The following is a 14018-nucleotide window of genomic DNA, read 5'->3' as shown; positions in this document are numbered from 1 at the left end:
TTCCCGTGTCTGAGTGGCTAACTGCCCACAGGTGTGAATGTTTGTCTTCCTCTCTGTGCTAGCAACACCTGACCAGGGTGTTTCTACCTAAGACAGCTGGGATAGGCTTCAGCCGCGAATCAGAATGGATGGATGCATATTTCCATGGTAACCAGGTAACCAACTGACAAAGAAATGAAGCAGCAGGAAGCGCTGTGGAAAGTACAGCGTTTATAGAGATTGACAGACCACGTGACTTTCGCGCATTGCATTGTAGGTACGAGTGGCAACAAAATCAAAACACTGCATCAAGCGCTAGCACCGGTAATCACCTGGGATCACATCCATAACAGCAGCAGTGACCGGAACCTGGTCTGTGCAAGCCTCTCTTATTACGAGCTCTTATTTTCTATTTAAGGTTTGAACTCCGCCTTTGTTCTGAAAATCCTGCCGGAAGCGGCCGGGCTCTTCCTGCCAGCTGAGCAGAGCCGCAGAGGAAAAAACTGCTGTCAGTTAGCGTTAGCATTAGCCTCGCAGGTAGCACATTTCTGCCGCGCACACGTCACTGCTGCCGTAAGTAACGTCAAAGTTTCCTTTTAGCTTCTGGACTTTTTAAAAAAATATATATATATATATGAATTACGTCACAGATCAACGTTTAATACCGGGCTGACGTCATGTTAGCATCATAGCTAACGTTCAAAGGTATGCGAGTTTGTACAGGTGAGTTCATACCTGTACAAACTTCAGCTTTAAGGGTCGAGTAAAGGAAAACCCAAAGCTGTCCAATCAGAGCACCTCATAAATATCGCCTGCATTCAGATCACGTGGGTAGCTTCAAGAAGAACAAGCCGCACGGGACAGCGATCAATTATCAGTAGTGAATAGACCGGATCAGCAGCGTGTGTGATATAAACACCTGTGTAAGCAGCATGCAGCAGCTGTACAACAGCTGACGTCATCAAACTTTCCTGACCTCTGACCTTTAGGAAGAGCTCTGTGAGTAACGCTTACAGTACAGTATAGATGGGTTAGTCACGAGGTGAGGAAGAATTTGGAGAACTGCCCGACCTTTGATGGGGTGATGCTGAAGGCGCGACCCTGCAGAGGGTTCATGTTTGTTCAGGTTAGCTGAAGTCGACAGATGTGTCTCAATTGTGACGTGGTCGGAGAGCTGCTTCGTTCATTGTAGTGTTTGAATAAGAGGACAACGTCATCAGACTTCATGTGTAATCCACTCAAAGGGTAGAGTTGGGATTATGGCAGCAGTACAAGCTCTGTGCCCCAAAGCTAGGTCTGCGTATCGCTGGTTTCTACAATCTGCAGTTCTGATTCACAAGGTCCTCATTCAATTTAGCCTCAGACAGAAATATTATAATTCATTTATCAGTTATATCCATGTATACAAACAAAGCTGTGAGACTTCATCAGAGGTGAGCATCACAGCTTTGTGTCAAAGTAACTGAGGATAAAACATGAAGCAGATGTTCCTGGCCTGGCTTTTTATAGCAGATGACCTTAAAATATTCTGCAGTAGAACAAAAACTGAAGAAAACCATGAATCAACATGTGAACATGAACTGGTGCTGCTGAAGGGAAGCAAAGTTACAGAGGTTTGATTACAGACACAGCTGAGCAGTCATTGAGGTTTACGTGTGTTCAGTACTGTAGAGCAGAAATGGGGCTGTGACGTCAGAGGCCGACACACTGAACACAGCAGCGACTGGTTCATGATGATAGCAGAGCTTTGATGGTAAACTGGTGTGTGAGCACACTGAGAGAGAGAGAGCTGTAGGGCTGTGCGATATGACCAAAATCTCATATCCCGATATAAATCATCTGTCGTCCGATAACGATATAAATCACAAAAATGTAACATATTCTGTGAATCTCGGGCAGCTCGACTTGCGTGAAGTGTTTCCAGCTGGGCTTCTAGAGTCCAGTGTTTTAACCGATGCATGAAACGATACATTTTTAGACATAAGTTGTAACAGCCGCCGTTTTCTTTGTGAGTATTTATTACACGGCGTGCTGCGGGGAAAAGCCTGCTCTAACGTTTGAGTCTAAGGTTTATTTTTTTTAGCACCTGGCGACTCTTTTTTTACTTCTCATCCGTAAACACTGCATCTTTCACGTGATTCAGTTTATTTTGAAAAGTCTCAACAGGATCTTGAGCTTTATTGTGAAAGGTGTATGTGGAAAATAAACAAGCGGACACGCGATGGTTGTACCGTTGTTGTTGCTAACGACAACGCATAAAAACAAGCGCTTGTCTGTCTGTAGGGTGGTTATAAATAAGAGAAAGAGAGAACTTTAAGAAATTAATATAGCATCTACAGTGACATCAAAGCCATGAAAAAATATTACTGTAAACAGTTTATTTTGCGACACCACGAAACAAACGATAGCGTAAAACGAGAGATGTTTTTATATCATCATCCGATATATATCGTTATATCGAACAGCCCTAGAGAGCTGTGCAGGAAGTAAGAGCCAAACTCCGAGGGGATGAATGAGGATGTTTGAAGCGTACTTTGGATCTTCTTTGGCTGCTGGTTCAGTCAGTTTAGCTCAGCGTGAGGAAACCTGCAGAATCTGTCAGATGTCGACTTTCAGCCCGTCTGTGAACGTCTTTGTGTGGAATGCGTGTACCTGCTGTTTGCTGTTGTTGAAGTAGTTTTGTGAGCTTTAAGCTGAGAATCAAAATACATTTAAAACAGATTCAATGAGTCGATGTCACAAAAACAAACTAAAAATTTTTACTTTTAAACCCACTGTCCCCAACCGTGACAGGCGGTGAGCGTAGAAGGATGGCGATATCGGTGCTAGGTGAAACGAGGCGGAGCAGGTGGTGTCTCGTCAGACGGGCGCCGTACAAAGGTTTTGGGTGTAAACAGAGAGTGAAATAAACACTTACGATGACATCATAAAACAGGTTAGACTGGGTTTAGTCACTGGCTACCTGACTTCCTGTCACTGCAGGTGATCTTCCTGACCTGTGCAGGTGAATCGGGAAGATGCACTTTGAATGATTCGTTTGGAGTCGTTATCTTGGCTACAAACAGGAAGTGACCTCTCTGATACGCTCTTTGTCCTCAGGTGTCCTCAGGTGTGATGCAGATGCCATGTCCCTGCAGGCTGTGCTCCAACAGAGGATTAGCTCTGCCCAGCAGCTGCTGCAGCGGGCGGAGACGCTGTGTCTGGGTGTCGAGGGTCACCAGAAGCTGTGTGGGAAACTGCGAGCCGAGCTGCGCTTCCTGCAGCGGGTAGAGGCAGGAGAGGTGCACGTGAAGGAGTCTCACCTGCACAGCACCAACCTCACCCACCTGACAGCCATCGTGGACTCTGCACAGAGTCTGGATGACATCACAGCGCTGCTGCACGTCTTCACCTACCAGGACTCTGCCGGGCACCGCCGCACCCTGGTGGTTGATGTGGTCGCCAACGGGGGACACACTTGGGTGAAGGCAGTGGGCAGGAAGGCGGAGGCTCTTCACAACATCTGGCAGGGGCGGGGCCAGTATGGCGACAAGAGCATCATACGGCAGGCCGAGGACTTCCTGCAGGCAAGCCGCCAGCAGCCTGTACACTACTGCCACCCGCACGTCATCTTCGCCTTCTACAACGGCGTCTCCAGCCCCATGGCTGACCACCTGCGGGACATGGGCGTGTCCGTCCGCGGTGACATCGTGGCTGTGAATGCTGTGGCAACTGAGGAGGAGGAAGAGCAGCACCAGGAGGAGGAGGAGGAACAAGCTGAGGAAGACAAGGATGGTGAGGTGGACGAGGAGGAGGAGGACACGTCAGAGCTCACGCGGGTTGACCGCGGCACAGTGGTGGCCAGCCTGGCGTTCCCAGCACAAGTGCATGTGGAAGAGTGCCGGCGGGTGAATCTGGACATCACGACACTCATCACGTACGTGTCATCGCTCAGCCACGGCCGGTGCCACTTCGCTTTCAGGGAGCATGTGCTGACAGAGCAAGCCGCCCAGGAATGCCGCCAGCAGGTGCTTCCGCAGCTCGACGCTTTTATGGAGGGCAAGGAATTGTTTGCCTGCCGTGCCGCCGTCCACGACTTCCAGGTCATTCTGAACACGCTTGGCGGGCCTGGTGAGAAGGAGCGCGCTCAGAAGCTGCTGGCCCGTCTCCACGTGGTGGATGACCAGCCGTCGGAGCGCACTCTGCACCTCACGCCCAGTGCCAAGATCAACCGCCGTTCACTCATGATCTTTGGCACCGGAGACTGGCTGAGGGCCGTTACCATGACAGCAAACAGCCGCTTTGTGCGGGCGGCAGCCAATCAGGGCGTCCGGTACAGCGTGTTCATCCACCAGCCAAGAGCGCTGACCGAGGGCAAAGAGTGGAGGGCCACACCCGTCTGAGGCCACGCCCACAGTTGACTCATCTGCGGCAGACGGTTTCAATCAATCAGGCTGATCAGACATCAGTGTCAATAAAGCTTGGGTTTAAATTAAAGTTTACATTGTGGAGAAAAAAGGTTTAGTTCAAAGAAAGGAGAGAAAAATGGAAAACTTTAGTTTGAGTCTTTGTGTGGTCACGTGCTGCCTAAACTTCCTGTATATGTATCTGCTCAATAAAGTATATGTACTGATCAATTCACTGAAACCACGAGCCTTTTTAAATAAAGTAACCCTCCAGCTGCGAGGCTATGCCTTTACTCTGAAACTCTGTGGGCGGAAGAGGGCGCGTCTGTTTTTCCAGTCGGGTCAGTTAGCTTGTTAGCATGTGACTGTGGGAGCGGCTGGATGTTCAAGCTCTTCCCCGCTTCTGAGAGGCATTTGTGGGGGAGATGCCGCAGGTCGAGCGGGAGGCGGAGCTCCGCACTCTGACGGAGGTGAGAACGAGACCGTGAAGCTGCCCCTGAGCTTCAAAATCAAACTTTATAAGTCTGATAACTTTCTGCTGCTGCTAGCCGGTCAACTGGGGTTAGCTCGGCAGCTACATGCTAAAAGCAAGCTCCTCCTCTTCCTCACTCTGGCTTATCCTTCCTCCTCCTCTTCCTCACTCTGGCTTATCCTTCCTCCTCCTCTTCCTCACTCTGGCTTATCCTTCCTCCTCTTCCTCACTCTGGCTTATCCTTCCTCCTCTTCCTCACTCTGGCTAATGTTTCTTCCTCACTCTGGCTGTTGTCTCTTCCTCACTCTGGCTGTTGTCTCTTCCTCACTCTGGCTGTTGTCTCTTCCTCCTCTTCCTCACTCTGGCTGTTGTCTCTTCCTCACTCTGGCTGTTGTCTCTTCCTCCTCTTCCTCACTCTGGCTGTTGTCTCTTCCTCCTCTTCCTCACTCTGGCTGTTGTCTCTTCCTCACTCTGGCTGTTGTCTCTTCCTCACTCTGGCTGTTGTCTCTTCCTCCTCTTCCTCACTCTGGCTCATCTTTCCTTCTCTTCCTTACTCTAGCTAATGTTTCTTCCTCACCCTGGCTAATGCATCCTTATCACTGTGGTTTAATCCTCCTCTTCCTCACTGTCTTCCTCAGTGTGGGTACCTGCATCCAGGTGAGACCCTGTGTGACCTTCACTCGGTTCAGTCTCTGTTCCCTGATCTTCGTCTCTACGTTGATTTTTACTGTGAGTACCTCAGAAATGACTTCCTGTTGTTTTATTTTGTCAGGCCCTTTCTCAACTCTGAAGCGCACGAGTCCGTGATCGCGTTCTCTCGCGATTTGTACAATTGGACCGCCAGCGTACTTGATGATATCACAGGTCTGGAGCCTCTTAATTTAACTGTGATTAATATGTTATGAAGCTTAACTTCAATCACAGCCAAACTGATTTATTCAGGAACAAATAAAACACTGAAATAAACCGAACATTAGTATTTAGAAGTGATCCAAGTATCTTATAGATCGTGTTTAACCTGAGTAGCGAAATCTCTATTAATAAAATCAGTGTACATGCATGCCTTAATAAAAAGCAGGTGAGCTGTTAGAACACTTTTATTTTAGTGGACACTCAAACATTACAGACAGCTGCTGGGGTTTGGAAGAGAACTGAACAAATATTTAAATTATAATCTGATCATTTTGAAACAGCCTTCAGAATCTCCACATATTAACATGCTGGTGAAAAACTTTCCTCCTGAATTGAAACATATCTCAGCCAAAACACAGGAGCAAGTAAAACACTGAAATAAACCAAAAAATTGACATTTTGAAGTTACCTGAGAGACTTGTATATCATGTTTAACCTGAGTAGTGAAAGACCACGGGGGGGGGAACGATGTGCCGGGAGTCCGCTGTTCTCGCCGGCTCTAGTGATCCTCGACCTCGCTGTCTGCTATGGAGCTGGCGGGTCACAGACGTCTCCGAAACGTCGCACGTTCGGAAATATGATATCTTGATAAACCGAGCAGATATTTGAAGCTTACACAGCTACATTCTCGCCTGAAAATAACTTAAAAGTTTATTTTGTGACCCAGAAAGAGGAATATTTAAAAGTTTTTAGCCGCGCTCGTCCGCCATTGCCGCGTTTCAGTTTTGGACGAAATGCATTCTGGGATATTTAACTGTACCAAGTCCACACAAGTCACCACCGATGCACGCTCGATAAAACGGGCGGAGCGAGAACACATCCGGGACTTTTTCGCGTTCTCGGCTTGATGCGTACTTTAAATAGGAACAGTACTTGGTCTCCGACTGATGACGTATCACGAGTACGCACAAGTACGCATATTGAGACTTGGCTTGGTAAATCAGGGCGATTTCCTGTTTCAGAATAAGAGTTTGTGTTTCAGGTTTCCCAAATAAACAAAAGAAGAAGTTGTTGTTTCTCGCCGGGACACTTCCTGTTCAGTACGAAGGTGAGCCTCCGAGCTGTCGGCCATGTTGTCTGTTTACTGTTTGTAGTGACATCATGAAGGTCAAGCTGGCGCTTTGGTTTTTATACAGGAAGTGAGTATAATATCCCAGTATGCATCTGGCTCCACGAGACGCACCCATCATCGAGGCCTCGCTGTTATGTTTGCCCATCGGTCTCCATGGTGATAAACCCGACCTGTCCGTGCGTGGACGCTGCCGGGAACATCAGGCTGGACGCGCTCACAAACTGGGCTGAGGTAAGATGTACTGAGCATGCTCTGTGGGGCTGAGTCAGCTGGCTCAGTGGACAGGTCTGACCCAACAGAAAACTAACTATTAGTGAAAATATACCTGAAAACACATGTTTAAGAAGGTGGAGCCTCCACACAGGCAGAAGGTGGAGCTAAAACACACTCTAAACATTATGTTTATGCCACTTATTGCTAGGGCGTGTCCAACCTGTCACTACTCGTGTCAGAGATGAGGCGGGCCTTCCAGAAGGATACCCCCCTTTATAGCAGGTGCCCTGTGCAAACTCCGCCCCCTGCAGGTGAACAGGTGTCAGCTGACAGGTCAGTTCCTCACTGTGTGTTCAGTCAGTGTTTCGGTTACGTAGATGGACTGACGAGAGTGGTTTCTCCTTCTGCAGCCTCCAAAGTCCCCTGCACAACTGCACCTCCTCCTCCCCGCAGCGTCGCCAACTTTCTGAAGTCACCTTCCAAAGTCCCGCCCACTCCAGCCAGCGTGAGCAGAGTGGGGAGGTGAGGGCAGCGAGGTCATACACCGATGAACTGCTGGGGATTGACTTCAGTGCTCTGCCTCTCACCTCCAACCGCCACACCAACCCCTTCCTAAACTCCTCCTCAGGTGAGTCTCAGAAAACACGAACAAGCTCCAGGTGAACGTGAGAAAAGTTGAACCCACCTGGTTCTGGTTCCCGCAGGTACAGAACCCCTCAGCAGGATGATGGGTGAGCTGAGGCTAGATGGAGACTCGTCTGCACGATCTGTCCAATCAGAAGCAGAGCGACGCCGTCCAGTTACGAGACGGCCATCCGCCGCAGCACCCGAGCTACAGCGTCCTCAGAGATCTCAGTTACAAGCGGACCAGGTGAGCCAGACTCTGGCGTCTCGGCAGCTTCTCCAGTCTGTGTCCCGGATGGCGGCGCGGCTCCCTCCGGACCAGGCGGCGGTTTTTCTGTCTCTGATGGCGATGGAGGGGCGGAGCTTCAGTCTGGCCGATGTCTTGGAGGCGGTCCAGATCAACAGAGACTTCGCATCAGCTCTCAGGTTCCTGAGCCACAGCTGCCCCATCTGTCAAGAGCAGGTGTCTTTCAGCAAGGTGAGCCACAGGTTTGAACCGGCCAATCAGAGCGCGCGCAGCCGGCTGATGTTCTTCTTCTCTCTCTGTGTTTCCCCGCAGATCATCACAATGACGCACTGCTCCTGCTTCCTGTGTCAGACGTGCTTCAAGATGTTCTTCACAACGGCCATTAAGGAGCGCAATGTCGATCAGCTGGTCTGCCCTCAGTGTGGCCGACCGGAGGTCAGAGGTCAGGGCGGGCTGGAAGAGTCCATGGACTACTTCAACCTGCTGGATACACAGGTGAGGTGCGTTCCGGCCTAGTTTACGTGGCGATGACCAGTTCTGACACGTGTCTGTTTGTCGGTGTAGATCCGCCACTTTCTGCCTGCCGACGTCCACGAGCTGTTCCAGAGGAAACTCAGAGACCGAGCTCTGCAGGAGATGCCCAACTTCTGCTGGTGTGCTCACGTAAGAACCCGAACGATCTGAGCCTCGCAGTCCAGAAGCTCACAGAAGCAAGAAATGAATACCGCTGCTAGTATCGATACAAACTGTGATCATCTGCTGCGTGACGTTCGGTCCTCAGACCCGCTGTGGGATACTTTTTGTCTCTGCAGCGTGGCTGTCAGAGCCTGTCCTGAGCCATGACTTCATGACAAATAAAATCTTAACCATTAGAGCAGCGGTCTCCAACCTTTTTTGTGCCACGGACCGGTTTATGCCCGACAATATTTTCACGGACCGGCCTTTAAGGTGTCGCGGATAAATACTACAAAATAAAACTAGTACCGGTACCGAAAAAAAGAAGATTTATTCATAACACACGTGAAAAGACCCAGGAAAACTGAGTTAACGATCAAAACGATAACAAAATAACGCTGAAAACCGATAAAAACCCTGAAAACTATACATTTCACACCTGAGCCTCAACTTTCGCGGCCCAGTACCAAACGACTCGACAGGCCTACTTGTTGTTCCTAGAGTATTTGAAAGTAGAATGGGAGGCAGAGCCTTCAGTTTTCAGGCCCCTCTTCTGTGGAACCAGCTTCCAGTTTGGATTCAGGAGACAGACACTATCTCTACTTTCAAGATTAGGCTTCAAACTTTCCTTTTTGCTAAAGCATACACCCAGTGCATCATGGGAAACCCCCAGCAGCCTAGACCTATAGCAGCATAAATAAGGGAGGCTTCAGGGTCACCTGATCCAACCCTGGGTGTTTCTTCTTCACTCACATGTGTTTATACACCCTTCTGTATTTAATCATTAGTGATTATTCATCTCTGGCTCTTCCTCCCCCGACCCCCAACCAAACCCCTGAGCTCTGCCGGAGGTTTCTTCCTGTTATAAGGGAGTTTTGCCTTCCCGCTGTCGCTGAGTGCTTGTTCGTTGGGTTTCTTTGTATTACTGTGGGCCGTTGACCTTACAGAATAAACCTTGTTGAGACGACTGTTGTTTGGTGTTTCAGTGTTCATTCGGGATGCTGCACGAGGCCCAGCGCCTCAGGATGGACTGTCCAAGCTGTAAGAAGAGCACCTGTTCTCAGTGCAGATCACCTGTAAGACACTCTCTCACGCACACACACAGGTGAACCAGCCTCAGATCGGGTCCTGACCACAGTCCCTGTGTTCTGCAGTGGTCCCCCGAGCATCAGGGTCTGTCCTGTGAGCAGTTCCAAGTGTGGCAGCAGCAGAACCAGCCAGACCCTCACAGCACCTCCCAGCTGTACAGCAGCATCGGTACGAACCCAGAACCAGGTCCAGGAGACTCTGAGGGCCTCCTGCAGGACCTGAACCTAATGTTTCACCCCATCACTCAGGTGGTTATAAGCAAGCAGGTAGAAGTGGAAGCAGTCAGCATGTGACTGAAGGCTTTTTTACTCTTGCTGTTTACAAACTAACACACGAGGCCCTCAATCACCGAAAGCGTGACGCTCAGAGGACTTGACCCGGTCCAGTCAACGATCGGCGTGGGTGTTCTCGCCAAAAAACCCAGAAAGCAATGCCTGGGGGCTCTGAGCTGACATGCCGGGACCTGGTCTGTCCTGGTCTCCAGCTGTTCCATTAACGTTTAGCATCCACGAACAGAGGACATGGTGGCTGCTCAGGCGGTAGAGCAGGTCATCCACTGACTGAATGGTGGTGGTTTGATTCCTGGCTTTCCCGTAGTCTGCATGCCAAATATCCTTGGACACCATGTTGCTCTGCGACGCATTCATCGGAGAGTGAATGTGATGCATGTTAGACGCTAACGCTAACAGCTCAGAAAAAGTGCTTGTGTGAATGAAGTATAAGAACATCCGTTTACAAACTGTCCAAATGTTGATTGTGTCCTTCTGGACGTTTCCACCATCAGGTGACTTCTTCAGTGTCAGCTGACTGCAGGTTTCAAGGTTCAAGGTTCTTTATTTGTCACATGCATAGTTATACAAGTATAACACACAGTGAAATGTAGCCTGACACGCTCCTCGACATGTGCAAAAAATTGGGGGGGGGGGTGTAGAGGAAGAACATTATATATATATATATATATATATATATATATATATATATATATATATATATATATACACACACACACACACACACACACACACACACACACACTGGGTGAATGTGCAGTAGTAGCAGCAAGCAGGTGAATTCTGTACATTAATATGAATAGATATCTGACTATTTTACAGGATAGACAATATAAACATATTTAAAATGAAAGGAATTGAAATGTACATTGTGCCTTGGTTTAGTGTCTGGAAGAGTCCTGACTCAGTCAATTATAGATGATGTGAGAGGGCGGGTGTGTGTGTTTAGGGCACGGATGGCTTGGGGATAGAAGCTCCTCTTGAGTCTCTCTGTCCTTGCCCGGAAGATGCGGAACCTTCTACCAGATTGCAGAAGTTGGAACAGTTTGTTGCCAGGATGGGACGGGTCCTTCAGTATCTGCGCTGCTCTAGTCCGGCATCTCCTGGTGTAGGTGTCCTGAAGCGGGGGGAGAGCAATCCTGCAGCAGCGTTCTGCTGTACGGATCACTCTCTGGAGAGCTTTTTGGTCCTTCACACAGCTGTTCCCAAACCACGATGTCATGTTCTGTGTGAGGATGCTCTCCACAGCGCCTGTATAGAAAATCCTGAGGATCTCTGGAGAGACCCTGAACTTCCTCAGTTGTCGTAGGTGATACAGGCGCTGCCTAGCCTTTTTGGTCTGGACCTGAATGTGGGCAGCCCATGTCAGGTCTGAGGAGATGTGGACACCAAGATACTTGAAGGACTGCACCCTCTCCACTGGAGCTCCATTGATGATGATGGGCTTGTAGTCTCTGTGCTGACCCCTTCTGAAGTCCACCACCAGCTCCTTGGTCTTGCTGACGTTCAGCTGGAGGTGGTTGTCCTGGCACCACGATGCCAGATTCTTCACTTCATCCATGTAGGCCGCCTCATCGTTGTTGGAGATGGCACCCAACACCACTGTGTCGTCAGCAAACTTCACAATGGTGTTGGAGCCGTGGGTGGCCACACAGTCTGAAGTGTAGACTTCAGACTTATATTAAATATATTATATTTACATAATGGCTGAAACCAGCCCACTGAATGACCAGTGGGCTGTGAGGTCAGTTTATGATCATTAGTAATATGCAGATTGCCACGCCCACTGATCAAAGAGTCCCATTCAACGAGAGTTGGCTGCATTCACAGCATTGTAGGTAGGATGGTGGCCCCCTCCTCAACTCTGAGATGGCCTTACGTCTTTTCACTCGACTCCTCGCTCAAACCAGCGATTTCCCCACCTGGACGAATGAGGTTTAGTCGCACTAAGGCTCAGCCTGGTCCGTCCTGGTCTAACGTTTCCCTCTGTGTCCTCAGAGTGTCCAAACTGCCAGCTGGTCTTCAGCCTGTCCAAAGGGGGGTGTCTCCACTTCACCTGCAGTCAGTGCGGTCATCAGTTCTGCGGCGGCTGCAGTCAGCGCTTCGTTCTGGGCTCGGTGAGTTCCAGCTGTGCTGTGTGTAAGTGGAGCTCCAGGTGTTTGGTCAGAGAGAGATGGATTGTGGGTAACGAGTGTTAGACGACTGAAAGTTGTTCCTCGGTTTCATATTTACATCGTTATCAAACGAGCCAATCACAGCGTCTCACCTTATAAACGGTCTGATTATGAGTAAAGGCACCTGCTCTGATTATTCATCGTGCTGATAATTTGAGTTCTTTAATGTTTTTGAAGTTAACAAGAAAATGGTTCGGCTTCCAGCACCGAAGTGGCCAGGTGCACGAGACAGGTGTGTTAGAGACTTGACACCTGTGTTGTTTAACCTCTGCAGGCCTGTGGCTTCTCTGCAGACTGTACGAGCAAAGGTCTTCATGCTCACCACCCCAGAGACTGCCTGTACTACCTGAGGGACTGGAGTCTGACCCGCCTCCACCTGCTGCTGCAGGTGAGAGCCAGCAGATCAACCTGAGGTGTTCCCAGCTGTTCTGTGATCAGTACTTTACAGGTGTGCTGTCTCCTGTCTCAGCATTACAGAGTGTCTCCCTCCTGGTTGGAACCGCCCAAGGTCAGCTCACCTGACACCGCTCTGCCAGGTGAGACCTCTACCTGTCTACCTGGCATCTCCTTTGTCCTAGAGTCACTGACAGGTGTGTTCCCGTTCCAGCATCCTGTCCAGTGCTGGAGCTGAGAGACGATGGCAGCCAGAGGGAGGAGCCCTGTGGTCGACCTGCGTTACCTGAACACCGAGGATACTGCCAGTAAGACCACAGCTCCTAGTAAAGATGTTCTGCCAGATGTGCGTGGTCTTAGAGGCTTCGCCCCTTTCTCCTGACAGGTCACACTATAAGGAGCGTTTGGTGGAGCTGATTAACCGTTACCATGCTGACCCAGCGGTCCTCTTCAGTCTGGCAGAAATAAAGGCGGAGCTTCAGCGTTGGCATGTTACCGTTCCGACCAGAAAACCCGAGGAGCCAGAGCCACTCTACACTCATCGCCTCCGCATGGTCAGTGACATCACCAGATGGTGTTGTTCGTCATCAACAATGACGTCTGAGATTTATTTTGAAAGTCTGATGCGCTGTTTCAACCATGTTTCTTTTCAGCCAATCACAGTGCAGAATTCTGTCTCTCTGCAGACGCTGACCAATTGCACTCCTCTCAGGAAACAGCGCTGCTCTCCGGTTAAACGCATTAACAACCTCTGTCCTCTGCCCGTCACCGTGCCTGCTGGAGCCCCGCCCCCTCATGTGCTGCTAAGCGATTGACTCCACCCACTCCTAAAGTATGACCTCCCACTACACCCATCAGTTGCTATGACAGGGCGGCCCTGTGTTTTGATTGGCTCAGCACAAATATACTAATTAGGGACCAAATATGAGCAGCCAATCAGAGTTCAGCTAACAAGCTAACGATGGAAGCTGCCAGTTTTAGCATCTGTTAGCATGTCTTGAGCAGACTTCAGGAGGCGGAGTTTGAGCATCCTGTTTTTGTTCGCTGCACTTTACCTGTTTAACCAAGTTTAATGAATAAAAGCTGTCCTAACACACCTCGGCGTCCTGTCTTCCGTTTCCATGGGAAGTTGAGTTTTAACATTAAAAAAAAATAAAAAATTGTTTGAATATTTTTATAGAGAACAGAATATACTGGAGTTTTCTGCCCCAACTCAGCAGGAGCAGATAAACGGGGAGCCAAGGTCGTAGCTTAGGCGCCGTGTGAGAGAAAAGCATGTGAATGTTTAGGCTTTTATGATAAGGTGGAGGCACCAGAGGCTATAAGAGTTTGATTAATGCTCCACCATTTTGAGATCTGAGGCTGTCTGCATACAGTGTCCATCTCCCGCGTGTGTTCATTAAAATCGTTTGACTCAACCCGGCCGGACCAGTGTTGTTATTGTGGTTTTTTCTCTTGTCTCCATCCCCAGTATTTTGAACCTTAACAATGGT

At 49.3% G+C, this 14018-nt stretch overlaps 2 protein-coding genes across 10 annotated transcripts; both read left to right on the top strand.

Moving 5' to 3' along the window:
* The first annotated feature begins 429 nt into the window (after positions 1-429).
* On the top strand, positions 430-4571 carry cUnh7orf25 (chromosome Un C7orf25 homolog). 3 transcript variants are annotated; one of them, XM_080862191.1, is made up of 2 exons: positions 430-552; positions 3079-4567. In XM_080862191.1, exon 2 carries the CDS (start codon positions 3105-3107, stop codon positions 4359-4361), a length of 1257 nt encoding a protein of 418 aa, XP_080718317.1. In that variant the 5' UTR covers positions 430-552; positions 3079-3104; the 3' UTR covers positions 4362-4567. The 3 variants fall into 3 exon arrangements, with proteins under 3 accessions (XP_080718317.1, XP_080718319.1, XP_080718318.1); XM_080862193.1 differs by lacking the exon at positions 430-552 and adding an exon at positions 960-978 and having other exon boundaries at positions 3079-4571; XM_080862192.1 differs by lacking the exon at positions 430-552 and adding an exon at positions 998-1105 and having other exon boundaries at positions 3079-4571.
* Positions 4572-4654: 83 nt separating this feature from the next.
* Positions 4655-13622, top strand: LOC308383935 (E3 ubiquitin-protein ligase RNF31). Of its 7 annotated transcripts, none has more exons than XM_080862188.1 (17): positions 4655-4834; positions 5475-5565; positions 6731-6796; positions 6885-7051; positions 7242-7366; positions 7444-7661; positions 7738-8135; positions 8217-8399; positions 8469-8567; positions 9566-9655; positions 9734-9836; positions 11957-12075; positions 12407-12520; positions 12602-12668; positions 12740-12833; positions 12911-13079; positions 13179-13622. In XM_080862188.1, exons 1-17 carry the CDS (start codon positions 4790-4792, stop codon positions 13338-13340), a joined length of 2310 nt encoding a protein of 769 aa, XP_080718314.1. In that variant the 5' UTR covers positions 4655-4789; the 3' UTR covers positions 13341-13622. The 7 variants fall into 7 exon arrangements, 4 of the variants coding, with proteins under 4 accessions (XP_080718314.1, XP_080718315.1, XP_080718313.1 ...); XM_080862189.1 differs by having other exon boundaries at positions 11957-12097; positions 12426-12520; positions 13212-13622; XM_080862187.1 differs by having other exon boundaries at positions 11957-12097; positions 12426-12520.
* Positions 13623-14018: the final 396 nt, after the last annotated feature.

Source organism: Rhamphochromis sp. 'chilingali' (assembly GCF_963969265.1).
Source record: "Rhamphochromis sp. 'chilingali' genome assembly, chromosome: 16".
Lineage (NCBI taxonomy): Eukaryota > Metazoa > Chordata > Actinopteri > Cichliformes > Cichlidae > Rhamphochromis > Rhamphochromis sp. 'chilingali'.
This window is presented reverse-complemented; position numbering and strand designations above follow the sequence as displayed.